The sequence below is a fragment of the Mya arenaria genome, chromosome 15 (assembly GCF_026914265.1).
Source record: "Mya arenaria isolate MELC-2E11 chromosome 15, ASM2691426v1".
Taxonomy (NCBI): domain Eukaryota; kingdom Metazoa; phylum Mollusca; class Bivalvia; order Myida; family Myidae; genus Mya; species Mya arenaria.
In genome coordinates this window covers 7139086-7160553 of record NC_069136.1, presented here as the reverse complement: position 1 = coordinate 7160553, position 21468 = coordinate 7139086, and the positions used below count along the sequence as shown (strand labels likewise).

At 34.2% G+C, this 21468-nt stretch overlaps 2 protein-coding genes across 6 annotated transcripts in view; one reads left to right on the top strand and one right to left on the bottom strand.

Moving 5' to 3' along the window:
* Nucleotides 1–10024, top strand: part of LOC128220394 (A disintegrin and metalloproteinase with thrombospondin motifs 18-like) — a 29623-nt gene extending 19599 nt beyond the window's left edge. For 3 of the 5 annotated variants that reach the window (XM_052928767.1, XM_052928765.1, XM_052928764.1), the window contains 9 exons: nucleotides 2605–2756; nucleotides 3117–3180; nucleotides 3481–3564; nucleotides 4412–4526; nucleotides 5094–5218; nucleotides 6203–6313; nucleotides 6941–6999; nucleotides 9504–9546; nucleotides 9893–10024. In XM_052928767.1, the coding sequence (XP_052784727.1) occupies nucleotides 2605–2756; nucleotides 3117–3180; nucleotides 3481–3564; nucleotides 4412–4526; nucleotides 5094–5218; nucleotides 6203–6313; nucleotides 6941–6999; nucleotides 9504–9546; nucleotides 9893–9978 (839 nt within the window). In that variant the 3' untranslated portion in view covers nucleotides 9979–10024. Of the gene's footprint in view, nucleotides 1–2604; nucleotides 2757–3116; nucleotides 3181–3480; nucleotides 3565–4411; nucleotides 4527–5093; nucleotides 5219–6202; nucleotides 6314–6940; nucleotides 7000–8574; nucleotides 8636–9503; nucleotides 9547–9892 lie in introns of all 5 variants that reach the window. The other 2 variants (XR_008258774.1, XM_052928766.1) reach the window with 2 other exon arrangements.
* A 3735-nt stretch (nucleotides 10025–13759) lies between these two features.
* On the bottom strand, nucleotides 13760–20201 carry LOC128220132 (uncharacterized). The gene is made up of 6 exons (XM_052928402.1): nucleotides 19971–20201; nucleotides 18775–18914; nucleotides 17116–17201; nucleotides 16275–16381; nucleotides 14867–15026; nucleotides 13760–13776 (listed from the first exon to the last, which is right to left on the bottom strand). Exons 1-6 carry the CDS (start codon nucleotides 20199–20201, stop codon nucleotides 13760–13762), a joined length of 741 nt encoding a protein of 246 aa, XP_052784362.1.
* Between the last annotated feature and the right edge of the window lie 1267 nt (nucleotides 20202–21468).

Here is a 21468-nt window from a genome sequence, read left to right as displayed (position 1 = left end):
TTAATACAGGTGCAAAATGAAATCAAATCACCATAGCAAAAGATGTGAACAGTACTTTTGGAATTGAAAAAAGAACAATTTACTTACGTTAAAGAAGGTCACAACACCTTGGTTGATAGTTGTAGTTAAGTACCAAAGGTCAAACGTCAATCTCTGGGCAGATACTATGAACAGTCGATTATATTATTGTTTCCAGAGTTAATATCATGGTCTAAACCTCATGAACTTTCTTCACTTCAAATTTAAGTACAATTTGCTTACTGCCAAGATGACTTCTTCAAAACAAAACTAATTTGTTTTTTACAAACAGGCATTATTTATCAGAATATTGAAACAATATATTTTACATTGATTTTGTCATCTTTTCAAGAAATACAACGATAAAAATGGTTAGTCTCGGCAAACCTCTAGGTACGGGCGCAAAAAAAGAACTTTCATTTTTGAACATGAGGAGCAGTTAACCTTTTGAACTACTGATCAATTTATTGTGGCCTTAGGTATTGCAATACCGCGAAAACATATTCACTCATGTAAAGGATTGTCAGGTGACAAAGGAGGTTCAAGAAATTGTTTTATTTATGGCGAATTTTGGGTTTGTAAGTAGATACCATAATAGTGTCAAGTATTTGGTAAAGATGTTTCGTACAAATGATAATTAGTTCAATAAAAATGCTCTTACCTAATCGAATGATTGTGAAAGGAACACACAAGATAGAGTTCGTTATAACTAGAATTGTTTGGTTTAATAGGATCTTGCTTAACGATTGGAAATGATAAGATATTCCATGAAAATGTTAATCAGAGCTTTTATAATAATCATATCCAAAACTTGAATGGACGATTAGTAGACTGTAGAGGAGGATAATAAGAGTACAGCATGTTTTGTTTAATATTATTTAATGTCATGCAAAATAAAAGGTTTCTTATAAACTAATCTTAGTTAAGTCGGTGCACAATCATGTATAGTTTGCAAAGAAAATGTAACGTATGTCAAGTCGTAGAAGATGAGAAAACATGTAACACTTTAATCAAGAGTGTAACCTATAATCTGATTGTAACACAATGGACCCCGCCAATATTAATTCATCGCTGTTAAGGTCATCATTCCTTTCTTTAGCTACTAAGTGGTCAAAATGCCATAGCGTTTATTTTCATTGGAGCTTCATTACCGTGATATTCTGAGAATATATGGAACAGTTAATCGCTTTAGCATATGCTAAGAATGGCCAGTTCACTTGAATAATATTTATCAAAGGATCTCCCTTTTGCTAAACTCATACGTTACTTGGTACCATCGAAGCTCAATCGGCTACGGCTAAGGTCAACTGCTAATGGCTATTTTAAGTACCGTCTAGAAATTAGTTTAATTACCTTGTTTACTAAAATCCTATTAAAGGGGTTTGGTCTAGTTAATTTTGATAGCCAGTAATATACTTTGGTTATTGTCACGTGAGATTAAATGTATCACGTGATATCGTTAAACTGTTAAGGGGAATTAGAAAACACTTCTTCCAATTAGGGAGTATAAAACCTTAGTTTGATAGTTCGAGAAGTGGTCTGTTTTGGTTAGGATTCTGATAGTCGAGAATGTAATTGGGTTTAAACCTCCAGGTCTACGGACCGAGTTTAGGCAGACTGCGAGGTTAAGGTCTGAGAGAGATTTACTCTCGTTAAATAGAACAAATTAATTGGCAACTAAGAAATATATAATTGCTAATAATAGAACTTGTATCATCGGACGTGGATGTTTTGACTTTATAAATATACGATTTAACGGCTTAGTGTATAGGACGCGGTTTGTAGTGAGGGTGCTACACTGATACAAGATGTAAATATGAAAAAAAAACATTGTATAGACAGAGACCAAATATGCATATAATTATTTTTACAATGCCTGTTTAGCCAGAATCGTTAATTGCATCTACATTTAGTGGTGTTTTATTGTATTGTGTCTGGGAAACGCCATTCTGTGCATTATTCTTGGTCTGTGTCAAAAGAAAAACACGTTAAAGATATTGCATGTATTTCTATAATAATGCTATACGATATACTCGAGAATACCAAACGTTAATATTTCGCTCGTGGCTTTGCCAATAAATAAATCTTTTGATGCTCACTCAATGAACTATTTTACGACAGACAGACAGACAGACAGACAGACAGAAATGTTTCGTAAATCTGCCATGATCTTGAGTGACAGAAGAGAAAACAAACAAAAAAACAAAGAAAACACAACAACAAACACAGTATACATACACGTAATGAATGATGCTGGAAGTGTTTCCGAAAGTTGACAATTTTTTTATCACTCCATATAACATTACAATTTTGCTTTCAGGAGAGCTTTTATCTTGCCATGTTGTTCTGCTTTATGTGTCGAGATATGTGATGAGTAGATGCAATCGTTGATTTTAGTAGCATAATACCTCATGCATGTAATAACATAGTATTTAAAATACTATATGATTAATGAGGTATAAGGTAGCACTGTCGCATAGTTGTAATAGAACTTGTATCATCGGACGTGGTTGTTTTGACTATATGATTAATGAGGTATAAAGCAGCACTGTCTCATAGTTGTTTAACTGTTCATATCATCTGCAGAACTTCGAACACTTGACGGGACCGGTATTATAACGGGATCTAGCGATACGCGGACCAACCCCAAAAACTACGCAGGCACCCACTGGTACTCTTTCTTTGCAACAGCTTACCTGTACGCCGAGGGACCGACGGACACGCCCGTGGTGATAAAGGTTAGATGGGATTTATGATTGTAGTTACGTAGCGATATGTGGCCGACATAGATTGTACACAACTTGTTCTGTTCTTGTTCTTTCGGACGCATGATATTGATAAGTGTACTTATGATAAGTAAATTGTACCATACTCGATTAGTTTAATGCATTATCATATTTAATTAACACGCTTGAATAAATTGAATACAATGACAAGGATACCATTTCGCTATATGTGTGTGAACAATACTCGACGATGATCACACAACAGCAAGAAGTTTACATTAATTTAAAATAAGCTTGTCTGATGACCTCGACATGACATCTTCTATTTATATGTAATGGTTTCCGTTATTAATAAACAATTACTGTTTACAGCTATACAACAGAGGCTCAAATTCGAATGCCGGTGTGCAGTACGCATATTCCCTGCCTCATGATAGTAAGTTGTGTTATCAGTTTTATCATCTTTGTTACCATATGCATGTGCAGTACGTACAACATTATAACTATGGAACAACTGTTACTAACGTTTATAAAGTCATATAAATACATTTTCATTTTACTCTTATAAACCTCCAAAATTGAAATTTAAGAAACCATACTGGCTATTATCGTCCATTTTCCACTCATTGGCACTTCAAGGGAAGACGCATTGGAGCATTTTCAACGCAAAACAAAATGTTATGGCTCCAATGATTGCCCGTCAGGTTATATTTCTTAACAATTGCATGTATTTAAGTAAGCTCGTGCATGGGTACTTGTGAGAATTGGGGCACGTGGAACGACACGTTGTGTGGCTGCGAATGCGCTTCCGGATTCTATGGTATGTGGAAGTGATGTAAACTGATTCGTTTCTCTACAGTCTATTCCGCTATCAGTATTCATTTTCGTTTTTGTAACGATATTTCCAAATCCACTATGTATAAGATCGAAGCGTCGATTACGACGAGACGGTTATCATGATTGTAAAGATGATGGGGAGTTGGTGGGTCAGAAGAATGTTTTGAAATGATTGATAAATAGACAGACAGACAGACAGACAGACAGACATTATACATGATTAAAACATCAATCAAAATACTCCATGTCAACTACATTGTACACAAAGGATATCACAAACAAAGGAATTATAAATCCCTTATTTCCATTGTGGTCCTTGTTGTAAACAAATAGCTTGACATGGAAAGACATATTTAGAAAATAAAATAGATCACAGTTTTTAGGTTAGACAGTTTTTTTAATGGCAATCCTAAATTAAAATATATAAGTGAACAATCTAAATGACATACTGGAAGCGACAAAAACACAGAATTGTAATGCTAATGAATCAAAAATTTGCAGTGAACCATGAACATAAAGAATTAACAAAGTTATATCACAGACATTGTGTTACAAATTAATGATTAAATTCTTACCAAAACTCTTGACCTTAGGGTTGGTAAAGCGACCACTATCGACAAATATACTTATATTATTATGACTAGCTGAAGTGGTCGCTCTAAACCTAGTGCTATAATTGTGAGCAGAGCTAGCAGGTTTAGGGTGTTAAAGTTTTATATAAAAATATAAAATTTGCATATAATAGTGACGCCAGCAACCGACTACGGCAGCCAGGAATGGTCCTTCTAAAAACGGGTTGTATTGAAACAAAACTGTTATCATTATCCTAGGTAAATCATGCAACGCAACCTGCAATAAGTACTGCAACAACGGACAAAACCTGGCGGCAGACGCGTGCCAGTGCGATTGTCAGCGGAACACGTATGGTTTAGTGTGCAATTGCAGGTGAGGTATAACCACGTGTAACACCATAAGTACCACGTGGAATAGCTTGGATAAAGCCGTGTGTAACAATTGTTATTCTAAAAATAAAATGAAGAATTCTCTACTGAAGGCCCAAACGTTATCAAAACACTTATAGCATCGCCGTTGCTTGATAAAAAATTGGTTGTGTTACATATATCGTATATTCTTTTGTGCAAAGTAGGACTTTGGGACTTGCGCGTAGATATTCTTTACCGCCGTGTATGACATTCTTTAACACGAAATAAAGTACATAGTTTACTTTGGGAACTGCAACTTCCTTTTACGTTAACATTATGTTTTGGTTTTTGGAAAATCATAATTATTGCTTTTTGCGTAGCACTTCCTTTGCCGGTACAGTGTATATATATATCCTGGAGATTCTGTATATTTGTAACATAACGCTATATATCAGTATATTTTGATGATTTGATTAAGATACTCATTTGGTCGATCTCATTTTATCGCAGTGAGGTTTATAGGGACACTAGTTTACTATAAGACGACCCCATCTAGTCCCTTTTATTAACGCCCCTGTTCCCTGTTCAGGTACCCGTTTACTGGTCGCGACTGCCAGGACTGCAAGGTTACTTCCTGTCAGAATGGGGGAACATTCAACGCCATTGGCTGCAGGTGTATCTGTCCTGTTGGATTCGGTGGACTCGACTGCAGTGGTGAGATACAACTACTAAGTGATCAATAACAACAGAACAAGAAAATCATTGTGTATTTCAACAATAAAAAAGACGAAAACAAACATGCATATCAATCAACAAGGAAAAGTCTTTTTGTACTTCAATGAAAAAACAATTAGTTTACATGTAATCGAAAGACATTTTTGTTTATAATAGTGTAACAAGTTGATTGTTTCTGTGAACACACTTTACTCTAATGAATAAATAACCGGGAAAAATGATTATACATTTTCAGAACACAACATGGAATTATGACTTTGTAATGCCATTGCATAAAGAACAATTCAACAAACACAATAAATGATTCCTGCCTATTGTTAGTTAGTTACCACCAAGGGGCATAAACGTGTAGTAGCAATATAAGTAAATAGGAAAAAGTTTCGTTCAAATAACTTTCTTTTAAATAGAGAAAAGTTGGTATTTAGAGCAGTACTTAAAAAACAGGGTCGTTATAATCTAAGACTTTATTACCAATAAGATTAAACTTTTATTTTTATTTTCCCGTCCATCCCATTTCAACAGTATTCTTCTGAATTTTATAAACTAAACCCTATGTTAAGCTATAAATCAGCGCCCGGGCGCCGACTGATAATGTTTAAGCGAGTGTTCGCATATGTTAAGAATGTATTGATACTTTTAATTGATTCCATGATTCAATCTGATCATTTTTCCAGACACAGCATTTATAATCTGTGTACTATTTAGCACGATCTTATCACTATCATCTTCCGTTTGTTCACTGTCTTCATTGACACTAACACCAGTTTGATCATCGCCAAGGTACTTGACGTACAAATATGCTTTCTTTTGGAATTTAGAAATGCTCTTTATTAGGAAATTAATGTACAGTATTCTAGGACATCATGCATGTACAACAGTCGGCTCAGACACTCTAACACACTGGAAAGCATAAGTCAAGGTAATGACCGATATTACTTTCGTAAATATGTTATTTCTTTACAGACACGTGTGCTGACAAAATCGTAGACTGTGCAACGAATGTAGCCGCAGGAGAATGCGAAAGTCAGAATGAAAATATGGAGAAAAATTGCTACCTGTCATGCGGTCTTTGCGGTGAGAGTTACTATATAAGCATACCTTTAAAAAAAAGTGAAAATCGCTTGCTTGATTTTAATAGTATGAAATACTAGTGGTTGTAGTTGACATGGGTCATCACTGTCTGTATCCTATGGAAGATGTCTCGATCATGAAAAAACCCATCATTATAGAGTGTTTATGCAATCACTTTAAACGTGAGGCCATAAAGGATTAGCTAGGTCAAATGAACACGTTAAATAGCGTCGTGATGTGGATTAGGCGCTATAAATCATGCAGTTAGTATTTATGATATGAATAGAATATCCCATTTGTTAAACAAAACATATTATACTAGACAGGTTAATATAATGTCGTTCATAAATAGGAATATGCCAGATTAGAGCAGCATTCAGCCATCAAAGTTAATGAAGAGGACAACACATTGCCAAATATATTTATCACTATCAAATGCCAGCATTTCGCCGTATATATTATATATATTCTATTAGGGTCACTGTTGTGCCAAAAGTCTTTCATACATAAATGACCATGATTGGCAATGTTCTCCTTCCTCTCACGGCACATTTAGATACTCACTATTTTGTCTTTGTGATATTGGAAGGGGTGGTGTAAGTGTAATCAATGACAATTGTACCGTTGCAGAAGCAGGCTCGACAACGACAGCGGCACCAACGGATACAACAACATCAGCATCCGATAACGTAAGTTACTTGATTATTTTGCGAAATCAAAATCAAATTTAATGAACCAAACTTGAATCGTTGAATTCATAGGGATTTTACGATCTTTATTATTTGTTGTTGTTTTTTTTTTAAATTAGACTTACTACGAACTGATGTTACTTTGATTTGTTCTTGTAAAAATTTAATAGGTTCCTGAAAATTTGAGATTTAATTTGCAATGATTTCTACTTTTATATATGCAAAGGTGTCATATAAATAGTTAAAATTGGTTGTCCGGTTAGCGCAGTGGTTAGCGCACTCGCTTCTCACCTAGGCGGTCGGGTTCGATTCCCGGCTCGGGCGCATGTGAGTTTGGTTCGTGGTCACCAAGCCGGACAAGTGGGTTTTCTCCGGGTTCTCCGGTTTCCCCCACAACACAAGACCACACTCGTAAAATCGTGCCAACGAGAGTGATTAATATAATGTTGTAATAACTTGTTTCACAATCGTTGTAAAATAAATATGTTTAAACTTAAAACAGGTTCATTTATAAACCGATTTTGTTGCACTAACAAATGAGTATTTCCGATTTACATAATGAATGCGACTAAAAAATCGAGGGTGGTTGGTGGCGTAACTGTTTTCTACCATGTTGTCATGGATACATTTCAATTGGTGGCGTGCGTATTAGTGAGAGTCGTTGTAATATATACGCACGCTATTTATTGCAATGGTTCTGCTAACTTCGTTGCCAAGGCGTCAATTTTTTTTCGAAACGCCTGGGCCCTTATTGAAACGGGTTATGTAGCTTAGTCATACATATGAACTATAGAAATACTCTGAAAACCTCAATTAAGGATTCGTGTAGTTAAAAACAATTTCGCTTGCCATAATTATAATGATCGTCGTACTATCAAAACCAAAAATGAAAGTCTGCAAACAACATAGGATTGGTAAGCTACTAAAAGGGTATATACTAATGTGTGTGCTCACATATGACGAGTTTTTTTAACATGTTTATCATGAGTATGCATACAATGCGATTGTGTTCTTGATTTTTATAATTCAATGGAATCTACGATGCCTTGTTGCCAAATAAATGAACAAATTTTCTGAAAAATGCACAAGGCTAGGGCCTAACAAACACTGACCGTGAGACACTCAGAGTACATAGAACAAAGACAGAGTTTCACCGTGTTTGAACGGTTAGCAAAGAGAAGTGAAATAGGTTTTTAAACTAGTTTAGGTCTACTCAACATCACACTTGTCCCAAGTAACAACACAGAATATGAACGTATAGTTAATACCTTTTTTGCGTTTTTATCATGCTTGTTCGTTTGTTTTGCGAGTCAAAATATATATATTAATATATATTTGCTAAGACAATGTCTGACTTTTGACATAATGAATACTATGTTTCAGTGAATTTTCTCAAATGCTACAATAATGCTTAATTCTAAACTTGACTTACATATGCTTCCAAACGTATGGCTATTGTCATATCAATATAATATATCACTCTTTCAAACGCGCATGCTATGGTGAAAGTAGTATGAAGCGCATTAGGAGTAAATTCAGTTAGAAACTACTAAATCATTACATTCTTCGTTTTAGCTTTCGTGGTTAGTAGAATATATAGCCTATAAACTAGCAGGATGAAATATAAAACTATTTGGTAAGCGCATCAAAACGCTGCATGAGTATGATTCATTAAGTTGTTTTTCAAAAGATGCATCGTACATACATGTTACAGTAGAATCCATTAGGGTGCTAAATAGCGAAGTATTCTTTAAAGTGTTTCCAAATGAGATTTACAATATTCCTTTAATATAAAAAATAAAAATCGTTTTTAATTGAGTGCTCTAATTAAGACATTCTGATGAAAACGTTCATTGATGTATATTGATGTTCAGTTATCTTGGGTGCTATCGTTCCATTCCGCACCGATTTGTGTGTCATGAAATCTTACACAATTAATAAATTTGAATTTTCAAAACTAAAAGTATCTAAAATAATAACACAATAGAAATATAATAACACTTTGTAGGAATTGTTTAATAGCAGAGCATGTACAATTATTACTTATTAACACAAGTGTTTAGCAGTAGGAAACCCCGTATAAAGGATATTAATGCGCATATATTCGAACCTGACATCCCCATTATAACGATGTATTCTCAATAATTTCAGCTTAGCATGAAAAAGATGTATTAAAAAGTTTGCATGAAAAACATATTCAATTAGTTTGTATCATGATCATGATCATGATCAGATGATGATGATGATGATGATGATGATGATGATGATGATGATGATCAAAAATGTTCATTTTCCTGTAATGCAAAAAAGCACACCATAAAAAATAGTTTTTAAGTATAAGTATTGGAAGTAAATACTCTTTAGTAAACTATAAATATTTATTTGTTGACTGCATAACTTGTCTCTTCATATACGTCTATATAAATCAGGTATTGTTGTAATTCGAGTATTGGTCTGGTAGTATGATATTATATCACCTATTTGAAGTTGTATTTCTATCACAGGGGCAGGGGTCAACTGTTGGCAGCGGGCAAGGAGGCGGCGCAGGTGAGAAAACATAGTCCCACGAGTACTAAATGATTTTGGATCCGTTTTCTAGACGCTGTTGCTAACATGAGTATTGTCGGTTGTGTTTCAGTTCACATATCCAAACCATTTAGTCAGGATACTTTAATGTTAGTAGTGTAAATCGGCCCATGTTGGCTGACATGTAATGTCACAAAATGTGCTTTGTAAATTGTATATATATGCCATCACTCTAGGAATTAAATGTTTGTCATAAAATCAATTGGAGTTCCATACGTTGCATTTTTCATTACGGCGAATGCAGTTGCATACAAACTTTTATATATTTGGACGACACATGTTCACGACTATTGTTTTTAATTTTCAGGGGCTAACACCGTGGACAAGGATTTACTTATAACGCTACTCGTTTGTTACAGTGTACTCATATTTTCGTTCCCTAATATGTGCTAGAATTGACAATATTTGTTTTAGAATAAAACTTTGAGATTTTTCTTTACGTAAGTGTTTTTAAAGAATGGATATAAAAGGACTGGTTCACGTTTTCTAGGGTCAGACCTCGAAAAACATAGTGTCGTTTGAAATGGAATTAAAATGCCTGTTACAATCATAAAACATCATCAAATAATAGCTCTATTGTTCATATTCATAACCACCCTCTATTTCGCCGGAAAGCGTTACTATGGCTTCTGAAAAAATAAAATTTAGTCAAAATTCTGTTCAAATTAGTATCTGCCAGTTTTTGTTTGATGTTTATCAATACAAGTTCGTAATATAACTTAACTTCAACAAAGTTCTAGAAAATATAATCTGCAAATGAGTCTTTTTACGACAGTACAGGTTAAGATTTGATATAATAGTGAATTCCTGTTATTGCTGTTGGCATTGCTTAAAATTCTACTTTTAACGCTCTGATTAATTTTTACAATTCTATTATATTTTAAATAAAACGAAGAAAAATACCATTTAAGTGTTACATATTTGTATACACTTTTCTTTTTGTCCTAGCCCACTTTGATATTGCCTTTAGAACATTTTTTTTAATATATGAAAGATTGTTAGATGCGATTTTTAGGTACATTTAATGTATTAAGACCTCCATAAAATGTTGGTTAAAATTGAAAAGTTGTTACTCGCTGATTGAGAACATTCTTAGGGTACACCAATATATCTAATAAGTCCAGAGATTGTAAAACATTTAGAATTCACACAATATATGGTGAGCAAGTACAATACGCGTTTCCGGTAGAGGACCCGCTACAGGGATTCTATAAACGGTAACCGCTAACAATGCCGATCGATGAAAGCATAGATAAAAGCTTTATTTTATGCGACGTTGTAACAGAAACCTTGAAAAAGATTACAGTCGTCTAAGCATAAACATGAAAAAAACTACAGAATCAGGTTAATATGTTTCCAGGAGAACACGCATTGAACAATGCGCTCTGTTAGTCCGCTTCACCACTTTGTTAATACTCCGTGTACGTTAACCTTCCGGTGTATGCAATAATGAGCCATTAGCCAGTTCCACCCATTAAATGGGTCCGTCTTAGTACCAACTGTGTGATAAATAGTTCTAAGATCGATAAAATGTTATCTTATGTTTGGTATTTTCCAGTTAATCAAAACTAGTCGTATTATATGAAAGACACCAGGTTAAATAACTTTAAAAAAATCCTTTGGTATTATACGTATTGGAAGATAGATGTATCCTGACCTGAGGTTTACCGAGTCCTGAAGTGGGTAAATGTACATCTTTGTATATATTTAAATAATCCATTCCAATTCAAAGGAAATGAAATATTGGAAGATTTGGTGAAACCCTTTTGGCAGTTGTTCATCGAGGAGTGAAGATTCAACTTGATAGACTAACACTAGTTCCAGGCTTCTAATAAGCCTTTTATAAGGAATATCACAGAAAACGAAACGTTTGACATCATTTCAGTTGCGAAAACACACATTTTGAATTGATATCTAAAGTTATTTGTAAGAAAGGAAAATAATTAAACATTCATCATATTTGCACTCACCTTACCCTGTTTTCGCATAAGCTTTGCTAAAAGAATTTAGTTAAAATCGATCTAGTTAGGTTGACAGTGCACTTCTTTTGCACGGGAACCCAATGGCTTTACATAAACATCAGGGCTATACGGGAAAACCCAGTGCTATACGAGATACTCAGACGCATACGGGGAACCCTATGCTATATGGAAGTCTCAGGGATATACGGGAAAACCAGGGCTAAACGGGTTCCAAAGAAAATTTATTGATTGTTATCAAAAAGTTACTAGGCATTATAAACTCATCTTACTTCATTATTTGATTTCCTTAAGCAGAGTCTCTGAATCATCAGTCTTTCAATCAGTTTTGAAGCAAGTTTTCAGCAAGGCCATGAACTCGCTATGTCGAGCTCTGCTGACTCGATATTCTGGTTATGTCGAACACTTTTAGAAAGTGTTGGGAAAAGTCTAACACTTCGGTTATACCGGCTGTTCGTTATCTCGAAGTGTTTTCCAAGGTCCAAAAGAATGATATAGCGAGTTTTGACTGAACACGTAAAAGGTTAAAGTTGCTTTCAGCAATAGTTGTGTTTGCAAATGTTGAATATCACGAAGAAAGTACACATTCTATCCACCGTCTCAATTTATGCTTTCCGGCAAAGAAGACAATTAAAAATGTGTTGAGGCGATAGGGTTACACTTAACAAGAACAATATATTACGACGTTTTCAGTTACTGATTAGACTATTCGGTTTGTATTGATACCGATTGTCTTAATTATTTGTAAATAATAAACGCTCCTGAAGACACTATAACTGCGACTGGAATTAGATTTCAATGCTATCTCCGTTTATTCGGTTAATGCCATCATAAATCTGCTCGCAAGGGTAGAAAACATGGTAACAACGATATTTACTATCTTCGTGTTTATATGTTGAGAAAATGAAGCTGCCATTAAACAAAGGGAAAACAATAAATTACCACAGGGGAAAAAGTATCAGCACAGAAATATAGTTTTTTCATAGATTATGTGTGGAATGGAAACGCATACTACTCTCTCGATAAATATAGGAAGCAACAACCAAGTAGAAATGTTAAGGACAGATAAATTAAAAACATCATACAAACATTCATCAAACATGTTCTTCGTTTACGTTGTAAAAGCTACACGCAAAACGCTTTTAACAAAAATTGACATGTTAGTAAGCATACATTTTGTTTTTCAGATCAAATCATCTTGGTTAACGGTGTAAAAGATGCATGCAACAAAGCATACGGCGAACATTGACATGTTAGTCAAATAGTATGTTTTAACAGTCCTAAGGCACCGTTCTTTTATAATAAACATTATTTGAAAAAAAATGTGTTCATCTTCAAATATCTGTAATCGACTTTGAACATAATACAGAATAGAACGGAAACTCATTTTATTCATATGATGGTCATATGGTTTTATGTTGAAGAACATCACACAAATACAAAAAATACAAATATCCATACCTTTAAACATTATAATTATTCTTTAAAATAAATAAAGTACAAATAAATGTTTAACTTTTACATTGCGTATTTCATACCATGCTTATTAAACATACATCAACGGTTATTATTGTAAATACCACAATGCTTACAATTCATAAAAGCAACAAGCATGTGAGGAAATATCATAATGCACCTACATTGAAATACCCAAGAATAACAAACCTTATTAGATATGAATACACACAACTCAATTCAAACCACGTTCAAAACTGATAACGTCCTGTAAATATATGTTAGTTTTTTATGTATGGACTATTGAGTACGCATCGCATAAAAATATCGCCAAGCGAAGAAATACAAACAAAAAGCTTCATTTAAGGATACAAAAAATAATAGTTTAGATAGTTTTGTTTAGTGTTAATTTTTATTCAGAAATACATGTAGACATACTGTCCATGTGTATACATTTGAGAAATAGTATATACAAGTTGACTAGAGATAAATGCAATATTTATAATATACAGAACATATACGACATCGCATAGAATTCCTAACTTATAACTATTGTATACATGTAGAGTATAAGCAATACATGACAATATATGGCAGCGAGAGATCATACATTGACATATATGTTAGTCTCATTGTCTTGATCATAATCATTTCCTAGGTTCTTAGTCGTGGTGATCACTAAGGCAACTTGTTATGACTCGGTGTAATGCCTTAAAGGCTCTCAAAACTTTCGTGATTCATTACTCCTCGGGACAGGCTGAAAACACATAAAACAAGGATTTTGGTAACGAAACATCAACATATAGCACGACTGATTTTATCGGCAGCACCATACTTATCTTTTGAATCGTCCTTATTATCGCATGTAGTTTTTTGAAAAAGTCAATTTCAGTCTGAATGTTATCGCGATAGTTTGATAAACATGCGTTACAACTGTTTTTGCATAGCACTGTTACATCTTTAATCTAACGGGTCAAGAGCGATGGTCAAGTGCGCGTAGTGAAGACTTCTATTCTAAAATAACATTTTTTAAATGATTTTATTTTAGTATTTGTGATATGGTTTGTAAATTGTCGATGCAAGAGGGTTGATGAATTGATGGACAGATGTGAGTCAGACAATATGGATAATTTCAAAATAAACATATGTTTTTATTCATTGGTCGTTCAAAATCTCTCGAACAAAGGAAATATGGCAGCATTAGCGGGCTTAGTAGTTTTGAGACTGTTTCACGGGAAAGAAAAAAGTGAAGTCAAGACAGCATAGAAGGATTTGCAGGTATGAAAATAGTTGACAAGCTTATATGCGTATATAAAAATGTAAGCAAATATAATGAACAAATAACAATATTTGAACATCAACAGTCTGCATGGACACATACACTAGAAAACATAACAATGGCAAAGAAAGATCTTGACCGAAAAGTGCATACTCTAGAAAAGGTTTGTAGTACCCGGATAAAAGCTTCAGCAGAATTAACATTTCAATCAATATATAATAAAGCTGAGATCATGAGAAATTATATCATTGTATACGGACTGACTTAAGGAGTCTTAATTAGTGACTAACAATTTGCCTTTGGAAACTGAGTTTGTTACAGAGACATACAGATAAAGAGGGCGCATAGAATGGGCATGTTTTGAACAGGAAGTAGAGGGGAAGACTTGAAAAGGTCAATTAATATATATTGTGATTCGATTTCGGGATTATATTAGAAACATTGCTCTGACCCGATGGGTACATAATTTAACAAAGCGTAAAATTAAACTGAATACTAGAAACAATATTTCGCAAACAACTTTTTCTTTGATACTACCTTTGCTTGCATATAAAAATAAGCACATTACCATGGCCGATGTTAAGGAACCGAAACCCAGGGTTATCAAGGGTGAGACCTAACTTCCGGTATAGTTCTTCTACCACGAGGTGCATTGGTGGATGGTCGGGTGGATCAGATGTCACAAAGAAGTCTACGTACCACCGTCCATAGCACACGCCGTCTCGAACCTGAAGTTAATATAAGAAACTCTGGAGTATTTAGAACGCAAGTACTAGTTTTAGATGTAACAGCTCTTCCAATCGGACGAATGTGCATGATCTTGTTTGCTTACATACAAATCTACCACTGACTTGTTCAAAGCTATATTGTGAATTATCTGGATTGCCAAAACTGTTATATATCGCTCAGTCAATACGAAGTAATGTATAACTGAATGTCTGTGTTCGTTTAGAGTGAAATCCTTTTTAGAATTGAACATAGACTACGTTTCTTAAATTATTCACATATCATATCACGAAATTGCCTTTTTAATGAAATATTTACAACAAAATAATTGACATTATAAAAGCGATGAATAACATAATACGCCAACACAGACATTTACTTGGTCTAAAGTCGTCCACTCCGACTACAGAGAAATAACGGCTCGTGGCCAACAATATGCATACTTTTTTAATACCACTTATCCGAAAATATATTGGGATTTCCGTGGAGTATCATTTTTATTTAAATCCATTTTTGTTACGGACTAAGGGAAAGTGAACTATCTGACATTAATGACTGAGCGTATATGATTATAGGATATGATTATATAAGCATGACTCCTCAACCAACATTAGAGGAGGATAGCGACATTTTATGCAAACAGAAAACAGGGAAGATGAACCCCATTTTCCACAGTTCCTGAACTGAGATATAAATAAGAAACCCGTGTTAGATGTCCATTTCTAGCAAACCATGTGTATTAAGAACATAAAGGCTACGCAAATATAAAAACAAAATATTCAGACCCCTGTGTAAACCCTGTGTAAACCCTGTAACACGCGTTGTTTTTGAGATGTATTACAAATAAAATATCCGCTGGTATCCAGGGGGGTTTCAAATTAACAGTGTATTCCCTCTACCTTAAGGAATATGGACAGATGGTCGTGCTAGTTACTACCGCCCGTTTCTCATGACTTATCGAACATTATGTTCATTGATTCGTTTTACCTTTTATTATCGGGATTAACAAATGACAAGGTTCTTTATGAATACAAAAATGAGCTGAATCTATTTGATCCATATCGTTCATCCACGATATCGTGTATTAAATCCCTATCAACAGCCCTTCATGCCCTCTTCAGCGATTAACATTTTTTATACTCATTGATCTCGGAGAACACTCTTGAAATAAATACAAAATCTTTTAAGATAAGAGTTTTTATCAAGGCAACACTAAATAGAAAAGTCCATGTATTGCATGAAACACTGACCTGTGCAGGGTTGATACAGCCAAACAAGAGCACATAGTCATCGGGATGGTCAGACATAAGCCAGTAGCGCGGTGTCACGTGACCTAACGGCTCTGGAAACGTCATTTCTGAAATGCGCATATTAGTATAATGTTCTGCATTTAGATGCGAATAAGAGTTGTCGGAATACCAAATTACACATGCATAAGTTTAATAAATTATGTACAAATGCAACAACGTTCGGATATTTGTTTTCGTCTCAATATACTTCAGAGATTGTTTTTATCTTAAATTTTTCGAATGAACATTTGGAATTGTTTAGTAATGCATATGCTTAGTTGTTTTGGCTGGAACGTTGATATTGGGCATTTGTGGTACAAAGGAAGGTATATGAATTGTTAATATATTCTGAGCGTATTAACTAAGTTAGTGGATACATTTATCATTGTCCTCAAACATAAGCGATAAACTTATTTCTTCGTCTGCTGGGAGCGGATTAGCGTTTTTCATTTGTCTAAAGTAGGTCTTTTAACTCATCTTACATTTGCACAATAATTAGGCACTTATGCAAAGGCGTATTCATTCTCATTTTGTCTGAAATTTGATAAAAAGTGTATCATATTCACCCGTGCGTGAGAGGTCGATTTTGTCTTAAATGTGAACGTGAGCGTTTAGATCTTGTAATGTACGTAACAGTATCTTACATGTGCGTGTTTACGTTCGATATTCCTTTAAATGGCAATTGAGCGTTGAATGTGACTGAAATTTGCGTACTAACCGATATTTGCTTAAAATTCTTTCTGGAGATCGTTTTCTTTTTATATTCATTGTATTTTATACAAACAAATATGCTTGAACAAACCTAAGTCAAACATGGCATGGTCTCCTCTGGTCAGTTTTCCTCCAATTTCAAACTTCTTACATGTGGCACCGAGCTCCTTCCCGTCCCTGTACAATACAGTCGTTATCACCTCATATTCAAAATTAAGCTCAACAAAATCACACTAGCGCCATATGTATTTTTATTGTTTACTTTTAAACGACTTAGTATTTCTGTATTTAATTACCAATATTGCATTGAAACATTTGTGTTATAATTGTATAATGTTTCTTACTGACAGGGCCTTATTAAAATTTCCGAAACAACAGATTCAGAATTATTATTTAACGAACGCGTAGTATTTCTGACGGCATTAAAGACGAACGTGCTTTTGAAACAGTTAGCCGTTGAGAGCTGTTGAGTGGTGTCTTCCTCTCAACAAATAAATTGTTGGTTACTTCCTTATGACTTGGCTAAATGGAAACAAGTATAGGGCCTCTTTTCAATAAATGATCGTAACACTTAAGCTCGTTCCTTTCCAGGCGTAGCCCCGGTTTTTGCAGTATACTCCGTCACAATAAAATATAACATAGGGACATTTATGGTATGGATTCTGCCCGTTACTTTATTGGTGCCCCCAGCTCTATTTAGCAGAGTAAGCTTAACGGCTAACGTATTAAACGGGCCCCTGTTTGTTACAGAGAGTAACGGACTCGAGCTTTCAATCAACTTTCGTCACAGTCGAGCTAAAATAATAGTAAAAAACAGTATATGCATATTCATTTAAGCAAAGAATAGGTATGAAAAGGCGGGTAACTGGATTCGTTTTTCAATAATCGCTGTCATGCCGCTCTCGTGGTCCCGATGATACTTGATGTAATAACACAGTGTGTTTAGTCCAAAAATTACCACCAAATATATTGTACAACAGCGACAACGCGATAGTTTGCTGGACTGTGGTAAAACCACCTCCGAGCACAGACAAATTTCAAGAGTCCGTTTTCTATGAAGAACTACCTTTTTTCTCCACTAAACATTAAAAAATCTGTTACCTTATATTGTGCGGCCCGGTCATGCATAACATAAATTAAACCAATAGAAAAACAAGAAATACTTAAAAAAAACTGTCAGCTCAGCTCAAACTAATTACTTCTGATTTAAAATAGTTCTCAATCAAAACATATGTCAAGGTGCTAAATTAGATACAAAGAAACAATAAAACAGTTAGCTTAAGTAAATCTGGCTTCGACTGACACCTCCTTTGTTTGGTTATTAGCAAAATCCTAATTCGTTGGCGTTTGCTAACCTGTTACAAACACAGTTGCATATTTCAAATAACAGGTGTAAAAACATCTAACAAATAATTTGTAAATAACCCAACGCTGAAATTATGAAACTGGTTTCAATAAACAAAACAATTTTAACCAAAGTATGGCATGACGTATAGCATAACACATAGGAACATCAAAGATGGCAACATGATAAATCTCATCATTTTCTACTTTTTGTTCAGCTTAAACACAGTATATTGAGCAAAATAATAACAACAGTTCGATTTTTAACTTACCCCTAAACTCTTAAATAAAAACAGCTCCGTGCAATAAGCCAATATCGTGACCGATACCATGCTGTGATATATACTTTTATATATTGAGGTATAACTAAATAGTTTAATGGAATTGTTCGTGAAAAGTTCCATACCGGAATCGCAGGACAAGGGTTGCAGAGTCGTCGTCATGTAATGTCCACCGCAGCTGACAGTGGTATCCGTTAAAAACGTTTTCCCGGTAGTAGCCTATATTGTCAAGAATCCACAGTAGCGTCAGTTGTTTGCCAGAGGTCTGAAATGTGACAGATTGGGCTGACTCCGTGTGGCTTAAAACATCTAACAAATAATTTGTAAATATAATATATAATTTGTTAATTGGGATGAATGATGTTTTTTTCGCTTCTCAATATTGTTCTTTACTGACCGCTCCAAGGCGGTATTTAGCAACCCTTGATAACACCTCTAGTTTTCCATTGCCACTAAACCGGGTTAATGTTTAAACTTTTTGCTACTGAGCCTGTTTCTGTAGCTTTTTGCATAAATATTTATATATTATAGAATTGTTTGGTTGTTGGGTTTGCGTTCTCGTTTCTGGTTTGTGATTGCTTTTGTATTCTGTATCATTAGTGTTCACCCTGTGCCATTAAACGGGGTTAATTTTTAAACTTTTGACTACTGAACTTGCTTCTGAAGTTGTTTTCATATACATATACAGTTCGATTTTTGTCTATTTTTAAAGATTCTTTAACATAGTAAATTTTCCATCGATTTCATAGAAAACTAAAATATTCACCTTTTATACAGCATACTCAATCATATGTACCATACCAAAACTTATTATAAGTAGAGGAGTAATTAGTGGAGATCACGTTTCTAGTTGAATTCACTGGATTCCTGTTTTGTCACGGTACAAAGCATTTTAGCATTTACTCGTTACAGCGCTACTTTGACTGCTATATAGGCGTAATGCAGCATTGTAGCTTTTAGAGCAAATTTATAATGCAAATGGCCATTGCAAAAGCTGAAAATTGTCTGTTATAAAACAATGCAGACCCAGCGGTAAACAGCCTAAAAACTTATACGTTCATTTTGAGCATGGAGATGGGCCGTACCTTTATAACTGTGACATTAAGTGGTGTTGAATATTACAAAAAAGGATATTGACTGCGGTCTACTACATCTATAAGTGCCCATAAGTTTACAACAACAAAAAATTATAATATAAAAAGCGTCGATGATGACAATCATGAAACATAGTAAAATGTTTTGACAGATTAAAAAATAAAAATATCTTTATATAAACGTCGATAAGCTCCTCGTTTTCAAAACCAGAGCTGAAATAGCTTACCCGGTTCCTGAAAGTTTCAGTATTCATGGTATCCTCTCTGTCGGGGACCCTCCAACACCCCCAGGGCGCGACTTCCGGTGTACACATGCCCGGATCAATGTATATGGACCCCTCGTCTGTGTCAGGATCAAGGAATAAGAGTCCTGCGTTAGCACCTCTCTGATTAAACCGGATGGCAACAAACACAGCTCCGATAGCTAGCATACAACAAAGCACAATCGTCCTATCCATTTTGTTTAAATGACGATCACTTGACAGTACTTTACCACTTAGATATGATCTTGATTAATATTGGCTTCATGTTATCATAAAATAGCGATTATCCAAAACGCACAACTTTTTATCGACCTAAACTTTATAAACTCGCTAGCTTCAACTAAAATATTAAATCGATCCAGTTCAAGTCTTCTAGATGTAAAATAATATGACCTAAGGCGCTGCATCTGCGGGTTTGAAGTATTATTTAAATAACAAACAGTTCTGTTGCTGTTAGCAATTTATTTAGTATATACACAACTATCTACAATAATAGTATATCACTATGTATATATTATATATAATATATATTTAATTTTGGAGTTATTCTTCTTATTTAAGTTAAATAAAGCTACTATGCATTTGAGATCAAGTACAAAAACACATTTGCAGAGTATGTTTCAAACGGAAAATAAATAAAAATGATCACATACCAATAATGTTGCAATTGGTATAGATATCACTGTTATTAAATGGGAAAAAATCTATCTAAATATCATGGTAAAACCTTGCAAAATATTTACTCATTTACTAATAATAATCAAGCAAAACTCCCTAATCAAAAACATTGTTGAACTATTGATTGTACAAGCAGCTCCGGCAAATTGTCTGGAAAACATCTCAATGCGAATACAGGAAATATTCTTATTTGATTGTTACAAAAACATATCCCCACTCCAAAAAAAAGAAAGTTGCAAAATGTAAATGATGAATATATGTCTTGTTTAGATTTTAAGGGCATTTACAAATACTGCTTTTATTACAGAATTATTTAAACGATGTTTTCAATTAAAATTATTTGTGTCATTATGTCTAATGATCAAAATTATCTAAAATTCAATTACTTATTTTTTTTAAACAGCTTTGCTAAAATCAGGTATACACGAAAAGAGATCTGTTTTAGACCAATTACAGTTAAATATGCGTTTACACATGTAGTTTCTACAGATCACCCACAGTGGCCTTTTTGTCTTGTTTTTTGATAAAAAGGTTGTTTTTTATATCTTGTGGGAAACAAAACTGTATGAATCAAATAATGTTTTCTAGACTTATAAAGGCCCGATATGTTACGACCTCTCATAACATTTTTGACATGAAGTATATTTTGAAGCATAGAAATAGTCATTCCAAATTTTCATATTATCGGACTTTTTTATGACCCAGTATGTTAAAGAAGTTTAAACTTTTCAAGATGTAATTTCAAACAAATGACCTGTAACCATCAAGTAATATTTGAACCCAC